Source organism: Balaenoptera borealis (genome assembly GCF_965194805.1).
Source record: "Balaenoptera borealis genome assembly, chromosome: 19".
Taxonomy (NCBI): Eukaryota; Metazoa; Chordata; class Mammalia; order Artiodactyla; family Balaenopteridae; genus Balaenoptera; species Balaenoptera borealis.
This window is the reverse complement of record NC_138878.1, coordinates 55,668,160-55,677,074: the sequence shown is the minus strand read 5'-3', so window position 1 is coordinate 55,677,074 and position 8,915 is coordinate 55,668,160. Positions and strand designations below refer to the sequence as shown.

Below are 8,915 nucleotides of genomic sequence, written 5' to 3'. Positions count from 1 at the left end.
AGTAACCAAGAAGGCCACCATGACCACACAGAAGTGCCCGAGTTAGCCACCATCGCTGGGCTGTGACCAGCAAGTTGGCCACCATGAAAAGTAGCTGCCGCGCCTGGTTCACTGGGCTATAGATGGACACCACTGCTGGGTCATGGGAAGTAAAGATGTCACCATGATCGGTGGCAGTTACCGAAATGGCCATCACCTCACAAATGGGTCACAGCATCCCGGCTGAGTGCCTTTGCTAGTCCCCTGTCTGCCGCTGTTGGCTACGGCAGACTCCGTAGGCCTCGCCACTGGCCATGTTAGCCGACGCGACTCTTCCAGGGTTGCAGCAACCAGCAGGGCGACCATCGCGGCCCGCGGTGACCAGGATGACCATGGCTGGCTGCCACTGTGTGAACTGACCTGGCCCACATTCATGGGCAACCACTGAGGTGTCCTGCCTTTGAAGGTGGGTGCTGAGCACCCCATTTCTGATCCCACCAGGAGCATGATGTGGAGAGGCTGGTGCACAGGAGCGAGGAGCTGAAGAAGGCGACGGAGATGCTGGGAGAGGAGCTCAGGAGGGCGGGCTGACCCCTGGCCTCGTGTCCTCCTTCCCCACACACCCTGCGGCCTAGGACTGTTGACCCCCAAACCCTTCCAGTCCGTCACCCCACTCTGCTCCCCAACCTGCAGGAGTGGGGAGAAGGGTGTGCCTTGAAACCAGGCCTGAGGGGCCAAGTCTGAGCTGGGTAGAGGGGCTGGGCTCAGACTGACTCAGGAAACAGCCCTGACACCCGTCTAACCCACTCCAACCCTCCCGAGTGAATAAAGCACAAAGAAAACCACCAAGGCTTATCGTGTAGCACTTGATTTTAGAGGGACAGGAGCTGAGGAGTGGACGGGAGGCCTGGGAAGGCGACTGTTGATCTAGTCACTGGTTGTCAGAACTGGGATTTTTTATTAAATTGGAAACTCTATTCACAATTAAGTCAGATGGGGTCGTCAGGGAGCGGTTTCGAGGCTGGGGTGGGAGGTAGCTGGTTTGGGCTCCGGCCACTGTGGACCACGATGTCGTCATATTCATCCTGGGGGCAGAGGGGGCCAGGCAGAGGGGCTCAGGCGGCTGCCACCTTGCCCGCTGCCCAAGTTCTCCCACCCACCCTGAGAACCGGGTGCTGCCTTGAAGCCCAAGTTCCCCGCTCCCAGTTCAACTTCCCTGCTCCTAGTTCTCTAAGCACCACTTTCCAGGTCACCTGTGTTCTCCCAGCGCTACTGCGTGGGCTCCGGTCCTGCTGCCTCTCCAGCCCTTCAGCCGCCGCAGCCTGAGGTCTCCCCCTCCGCCCCTTCCCTCTGCCTCTACCCAAATTCCTCAAGCCCCACCGTTCAGCGACAACCCCTGCCCCCAGCAGTGTCTCTGCTGCCTGGGTTCTCCAATGAAGCCTCCTCACCGCTGGCTTAGGTCTTTCCCCACCGCTGCCAGTGTTTGAATCACTGCTGCCCAAGGTCATCTTCCCACAGCCTAAATTCTCCAGCTCTTGCTCCCACAAAACAACTCCCCACGCTGCCGCCCTCTGCTGCCGATGTTTACCAACAACTAGGACCAAGGTCTTTTCTCTACCTCTGCCACTGCCTTAATTTCTCAACCGCCACTGCCCGAGTTCTCCCCGCCACCCCTGTCTGATATCACTTTCACTGCTGCCTGAGTTCTCTAATCACAGCGACCCAACGTCAGTCTCAACGTGCTGCCTAATTTCTCTTCTCCGCCTTCCACCTGGCCGTTTACCCTGACCCCCAAGCTGGGCCGCCCAGTCTCTCCTCCTGACTCACTCCCTCGTCCCCGCTGTCGCTGTCGCTACTGCTGCTGCAGGGGCCGGGCTTGTCCTCGTCCTCAGGCTCAGGGGCTCCGTGTGCACGGAGGAGGCGGGCGAGGATGGGGTTGGGCCGGAGCGTGGCGCTGCCGAGTGGGGTGCGGCCACCATACATGCGGGTGGCGGGGTTGGCACCGGCCTTCAGGAGAAGCTCCAGCACATCGGCTGCCTGGGCCTCCACTGCCAAGTGCAAAGGGCTCCGGCCACACGTGGGCTCCTGTGGGGTGCAGCAGAGAGGTTAGAGGAGACCCTGCCCCGCTCAGGGACGATCCCCACCCTGCCACGCCTTCTCCCCAGGGCGGCTCACCGGTTTGTTGAGGTCAGCTCCGGCCTCCCAGAGCAGTCGGACCATCTCCGCGTCTTTGTGGATGACAGCCACATGGAGTGGGGTGTGGCCTGGGGACAGAGTGACCTATGTCAGACGATGGGGGGGGGCCTGGGCCCCCAATGCCACGATCCTAGGGGAGGGTTTTGTGGCCTGAGGGTGATGGAGTTTGGGGTCTGGCTCCTGAATGCCTGGGTATATCAAAGAGGCTCCTGCATCCCAAATGCCTAAGTCTCAGGTGGTCTGGAACTTGCTGGCAGTGCCAATGCCTGGGTTGTGGGATGTCTGGGGCCTATGTGTGAAGAGCCCAGGGGCTTTGGACAGGAGGCCTGGATCTTGGGGCTAGGAGACCTGAGTCTCTGGTCTTACTTCACAAAGAACCAGGACCCCAAATTCCTGGGTCCTGAGTAGTTGAAGGGCCTATGACCTTGGGGGGTGGGGTGGGCCCTGAACACTGGGTCCTGCCCTTCCACCTGTGGAGGGGCCTGGTCCCAAGTAGTTGGGTGGGCTTAGAGATGGGGGAGCTGAGACTCAGATGCTAGGGCCCTGGGTAGACAAGGTCTATTTTCCCATGAGGCCTGGCTGAGGAGGGCTGTCCCTGAACTCCAATGTCAACCTCTGGGAACCTGGGCTGCCAGAGTTTCACAGAGGGCTTGGCGCTTGAGTTCCCTTGTCCTGGGTGGGCTGGGGCTTGTTGTTCTCAGTAAGCTGGGGCCTGAGCAGGAGTCCTTGGTCCTGATGCCTGGGTTCCCTAAAGCCTCGGTATTATTTCCCAAGGGGCCAGGCTTTGAGTCGGGAGAGCCGAGCCCAGAGCCAGGCACGCTTCCCCTGCCTGGGAGCCCGGCGCTTCCCGGGGGCAGAGGACCCTCACCCTCATAGTTTTCAGCCTCCAGTTGCAGCTTCCAATCCTCTTCACTCTCGTCCTCTTCCTTCCCCAGGTCAGGTTCAGGGTACAAGGCAACAGAGGTGTGGTCGATGTCAGGGGTGTGGTCAGAGCCCTGAGCGAGGTAGGTGTTGGGGGCTCCCCTGGGGCACTGGGGGCGGGGCTGGAGCAGCACACGAGCGCAGGCGTGTGCCCCGACGCGGCAGGCCAGGTGCAGCGCCGTGTGGCCCCCACGCTCCGCCACCAGCAAGCTGGCACCCGCCGCATACAGCTTCTCCACCGTGGATGCCTCTTCCAGGATGGCTGCCAGATGCAGGGCTGTCTGCAGGAGCACAAGGCAGGGGTTAGGGGTCACACAGAGAAGCCTGGCCCCCAAGCCCTACAGTGTCTACGGGTGGCTCACCTGGCCCAGGTCATTCTGCAGGTACAGGTACTCAGTACCAGCCGCGAAGCCTAGGAGGAAATCCAGGAAGGGCTCGTGCTGATGAATCACGGCCAAGTGCAGTGCCCTGAGGACAAGGACGGGGTCAGAAGGCAGAGGTCTAGTACTCTTATTTTGGTTTGCTTGGGTGTTTTTTTGGTTTGTTTTTTTTTTTTGGTTTGTTTGTTTGTTTTACTTCTTATGAGGTCAAGTACTCTTGCATGCATTCATTCAACAAACATGGAGCACCTACTGTGTGCTAGGCATTAGGACCACAGTTCTGGAGCCAGCTGTCAGGAATCTGGGAGGGTCAGGTCAGAGTTAATTCAGCAAATTTGCTTAATCAATGTTTTGTTTTGTTTTGTTTTGGTTTGGTTTGGGGTTTTTTTGGCCGCACCGCGCGGCGTGTGGGATCTTAGTTCCCTGACCAGAGATCGAACCCAAGCCCCCTGCAGTGGAAGCGTGGAGTCTTAATCACTGGACCAGCAGGGAAGTCCCCAATGTTTATTAAGTAGGACTTCTACTCCCTCCCAAGATGAAGTAACATGGACCGGATTTCACTACCATCTCCAACCAACCAAAAAAAATCAGACATAATACAGTATATGAAACAACAGTTCTCAAGATACTGGACATCATGCAATGAATGACAGCAATTCTAGGGAAACAGGCAGCACACTCGATGAGCCCTTCAGTTGACTGCCACAGCTTTCTGTCTTGAGAGTTTCCAAGCCATGATGCAGAGAGGGGGAACACAGGCAGATTCGCCTGAGGTGAGGAGACAGAGCTGAGTCTCAGGAGAGCAAGGCAGCTGGAGTCGCAGGACAGGGAACCAGAGAGGAGACAGCTGCCCAGAGATCGCAGAGGGGCCTCTTGAGTATTTAGAAGAATACTGGTCAGTGCAAGGGTATAAGGAAACTACCCCAGTCTGGGGGAAAACCATCCAAAAGGATTAGAGAGATATGCCCAGTGCCCACACAGGGCCGGGACTAGGACAAACCCACAGTTCATAGGATATTGGGCAGAATACTCCGGAAGGTCTTACTTCATCAGTAATGGGGAATAATGAGCCCCAGATTAGGTGGGTGCTCAGGACCCACCTAACAAATCATAAAAGCAAAACCCCAAAGGATCAAACTACTTACAAGTGATTTAACTGCATCCCAGAACAATATTTAAGAGTATTTATAGGAATACAAAGCTAGCTAGCCTAACAAGGTAAAAATGACAATGTCTGGCATCTCATCAAAGATTAGCAAGCATACAAAGAAGCAGGAAAACATGATCCATTATGAGAATAATCAATCAGCTGACGCTGACCCAGAAATGACTCAGATGGCAGAATGAGCAAACGAGAACGTTCCAACTGTATCTGATACATTCAACAAGTTAAGTAGAGACGTGGATAATAAAAGAAAAAGACTCAGACTGAACTCCTAGAGATGAAAACTACAGCACCTGAAATGAAAAATACACTGGATGGAATTAACGACAGATTACACATTACCAAAAAAAAAAGATTAGCAAACCTGAGGACTTCACAATAGCAACTATCCAGAATGAAACACAAAGAGAAACACTTAAAAATGGAAAGAACATCAGTGAGTCATGGGGCAACTTCAAGCAGCCCAACGTATCTGTGACAAGTTCCTAAAGGAGCAGGGGGATAGAAAAAATATTTGAAGAAATAACGTCTAGAAATTTTTCCAAATTTGATGGAAACTATAAACCCACGGCTCCAAGAAGCTCTATGACTCCCAAGAACAAGAAATATGAAGAAAACTATACCGAGGCCCAACATGAAAAACCTGTTCAAAAATCAACAATTAAGATAAATATCTTCAAAGCAGCCAGAGGAAAAGATACCTTAAGTATAAAGGAATAAAAATAAGCACGACAGCAGATTTCACAAAGGAAATAATACAAGAGAACACAACAGAGCCACATCTTTAAAGTACTCAAAGACAGACTGTCAACCTAGAATTCTTTAACCCGGCAAAAATATCTTTCAAAAATGGAGACAAAATACAGCTGCTTTCAACTATACAGAAGCCGAAGGAACTCATCACCAGCAGACCCACATCACAAGAAATGTTCAAGGAAACCTGTAAGCAAAAGGAAAATGACATCAAATGAAAATACGGATCTATACAATAGAATAAAGAACACTGAAAACAGTAACTATACGGGTAAGTACATAAGATTTTCTTTCTTAATATGTAAATCTCTTTAGAAGATAATTTTTTTAAAAGAATTGACTGTTTAAGCAAAAATAATAACAATGTCCGGTGGAGTTTATAATACATGTATAAGTGAAATGTATGCCTGCAATACAATAAAGGCCAGGAAGAGACAAATGGAAATATACTATTCTAAGGTTCTTTTATGCTATGAGAAGCGGCATCATATCACTTGAAGGCAGACCATAATAAGTTAAAGTGGTACACTATAAGCCCTAAAGCAGCAGTCAGCAAATTTTTCTGTAAAGGGACGGATAAATAATTCAAGCTTAGTGGATGACATGGTCTCTCTTTCACCTACTCAGCTCTCCTGTCAGGATGCAAAAACAGCCATTGGCGATATGTAAATGAATGGGCATGGCTGGATTCCAACAGAACTTACTTTATGGAGTCTGCAATTTGGATTTCATATAATTTTCACTTGCAATGAAATGTTATTCTTCTTTTGATTTTCTTCCAACCTTTTACAAATGTAAAAACCAGTCTTAGCTCACAGCCTTACAAAAGCAGGTAGCTGGCTGGATGTTGCCTGTCTTTGTTGGAAAAGACCATAGTTTGCCAACCTGTCTTTCAGAGCAACCACTAAAATAAAAAACAATGAGTTAAAGGTAATAAGCCGGGCTTCCCTGGTGGCGCAGTGGTTGAGAATCTGCCTACCAATGCAGGGGACACGGGTTCGACCCCTGGTCCGGGAAGATCTCACATGCTGCAGAGCAACTAAGCCTGCATGCCACAACTACTGAAGCCCACGCACCTAGAGCCCGTGCTCTGCAACAAGAGAAGCCGCCACGATGAGAAGCCCGCGCACTGCAACAAAGCGTAGCCCCCACTCGCCGCAACTAGAGAAAGCCCGCCCGCAGCAACGAAGACCCAACGCAGCCAAAAAATAATAAATAAACAAATAAGACAGCATACACGAAAGCCCCTAACATTGGCTAGCATAAAAAACAGATACTCAATGAAAAACAAGTTTAAAAAAAAAAAAAAGAAAGCAGGAGTGAGTATTTTAATATCAGAGTAGATTTCAGAGCAAGGAATATTACCACGGATAGAGAAGATTATTTCCTAATGATAAAGAGGTCAATTAAGAAAGAAGACATAATAATCCTAAACATTTGTGCCCCTAATAACAGAGCGTCAAATTACACGAAGGAAAACCTGATAGAACAACAAGGAAATCCACAAATCCACAATTATTGTTGAAGATTTCAATACCCCTCTCTCAATAACTGATAGAACAAGCAGACAGAAATCATCAGCAAGGATATAGTAGACCTGAACAACAGAAGAACCAAAGAAACCAATGCAACCTCTAACTGACATTTGGAGAACACTACAACAACAGCAGCAGAATACACATTCTTTTCCGGTGCACACACAATGGAATTAAACTAAAAACCAATAAAAGGAAGATATTTGGACTATCTGGAAACTAAATAACATACTTCTAAATAATCCACCAGCCAAAGGAGAAATCAAAAGAGAAATTAGAAAGTATACTGAATTAAGTGAAAATAAAAACACAGCTCATCAGAATTTGTGAGATACTGCTAAAGCACTACTCTGGGAAATTTACATGAAACACCTATACTAGAAAAAAAGAAAGGCCTCAAATCAATGACCTCAGCTTCCACCTTAAGAAACTAGAAAAAGAAGAACAAATTAAACCTAAAGTAAGCAGAAGAAAGTAAATAATGAAAGTCAGAACAGAGATAAACAAAATAGAAAGCAAAAAAAAAAAAAAAATCCTATAGAGAAAATAAATGAAACCACAGCTGGTTCTTTGAGAAGATCGGTGTTTCTTGAGTGCCTCCTATGGGCCAGGCACTGTTCTGTCACTGGAGATACAACAGTAAACACAACACACAAAAACCCCAGGTACATTCCCTCAGTTGGGCCTTTACGACATTGTTCCTTCTACCTGGAATGCTCTCCCCAGATAATCTACTTGTCTCACTTTCCTACTTTATTTTTCTCCAAAGAACTTACTATCTTCTGACATAACATACCATTTTTCTTATTTTTTTTTCATTTTTCCATCTTTGTTTCTTCCTATCTTTCTTCTCTCTCTCTCTCTTACTTTGTGTCTATGTGGTTTTCTGTTTCTTTCTTTCCTTCTCTCTACCTTTCTTTTTTGTTCCTCCCACCCTTCCTCCCTTCCTTTCTGTAAGTCTGTCTGCCCTTCCATCTATATACCCCCACTAGAATGTAGGCTCCACAAGTCATAAATTTTTGTGCTTTCTTCACTGCCTTATCATCAGCACCCAAAACAGGGCCTGAAACGTTGTCGGTGTTGGATAAATATTTGTTTAACAGATGAATCCCTGCTGTCATGGAGTTTACATTTTCTGTTTGAATGTAAGATTTGAAGATTAGTGCTCAGAAGGTGGGATCTTAGAGTCAAAAGCCAAGTATTAATTTCGGAAATCAAAATCTAAAGCGCCTAAGTTAGGAGCTAAGGATCAAAGAACATATTTAGAGGTCAGATGTCAGGAGGAGCCTGCCTGAACTTCAGTTCTAACATAGGTCTCAGGACCGCGGTCAGGAAGGTCAAATCGAGCCTTGGATGTGGAATCAATCAATGGATGTGGAGCTCTGAGAACCAGAGTTCCAGAAAGGAAGGGGTTAGGATCAAAATTAGATTGGAAATTGATTTATCAAAGGTTAGACTTGGGGGTTAGAGGTCAGGGCAAGCATTAGAAGACAGATTTAGGATTAAGAGGTTGGGAAGTCAGGATCAGAGACTAATAGGGAGTCAGATGTGGGATTTTAGGGCCCGGTGTGGCAGCCTAAGGTTCACTCACGTGTCGCCATCCTCAGTGACGTAGCCAAAGACGAGGGGCGCCCACGACAGCCCCGGGCCCAGCTCCGAGCCTAGCCCCGGTCCTCCGGGGGCCGCCGCGTCCGGACCCAGAGAGCCCAGGCCACTGTCGCACCATTCGTCGGCATCTGCAGCTTTCCCCAAGCACGCGACCCCGGCCATGGCCCCCAAAGCCTCAGGGGACCCCAGCGGCCGCCCGCCAGTCGCTGGGCTCTGCCTGGAATTCTAGCGCTTCCGCCCTGGGGGGAATTCCCCAACACTCCCCCCTGACTCATCCAATCAGAGTGGGTTAAATAGTAAACGCCCCGCCCCCATACCGCACCGTGACCAATCAGAGTATTCAGATGGACTGCGACTCTCTACCCTTTCCCACTCTTT

The 8,915-nt window shown here is 49.5% G+C and overlaps 2 protein-coding genes across 4 annotated transcripts in view; one reads left to right on the top strand and one right to left on the bottom strand.

The window, feature by feature from the left end:
* The window catches only part of CCER2 (coiled-coil glutamate rich protein 2), a 1,805-nt gene extending 981 nt beyond the window's left edge, over nt 1-824 (top strand). Inside the window, exon 4 of the mRNA XM_082367173.1 lies at nt 472-824. Within this exon, the coding sequence (XP_082223299.1) occupies nt 472-570 (99 nt within the window). The 3' untranslated portion in view covers nt 571-824. The remainder of the gene's footprint in view (nt 1-471) is intronic.
* A 93-nt stretch (nt 825-917) lies between these two features.
* NFKBIB (NFKB inhibitor beta) lies at nt 918-8,790 on the bottom strand. 3 transcript variants are annotated; one of them, XM_082366750.1, is made up of 7 exons: nt 6,099-6,176; nt 5,454-5,581; nt 3,459-3,564; nt 3,044-3,377; nt 2,155-2,243; nt 1,807-2,064; nt 918-1,064 (listed from the first exon to the last, which is right to left on the bottom strand). In XM_082366750.1, exons 2-7 carry the CDS (start codon nt 5,540-5,542, stop codon nt 969-971), a joined length of 972 nt encoding a protein of 323 aa, XP_082222876.1. In that variant the 5' UTR covers nt 5,543-5,581; nt 6,099-6,176; the 3' UTR covers nt 918-968. The 3 variants fall into 3 exon arrangements, with proteins under 3 accessions (XP_082222876.1, XP_082222875.1, XP_082222874.1); XM_082366749.1 differs by lacking the exons at nt 5,454-5,581; nt 6,099-6,176 and adding an exon at nt 8,521-8,790; XM_082366748.1 differs by lacking the exon at nt 6,099-6,176 and having other exon boundaries at nt 5,454-5,632.
* Between the last annotated feature and the right edge of the window lie 125 nt (nt 8,791-8,915).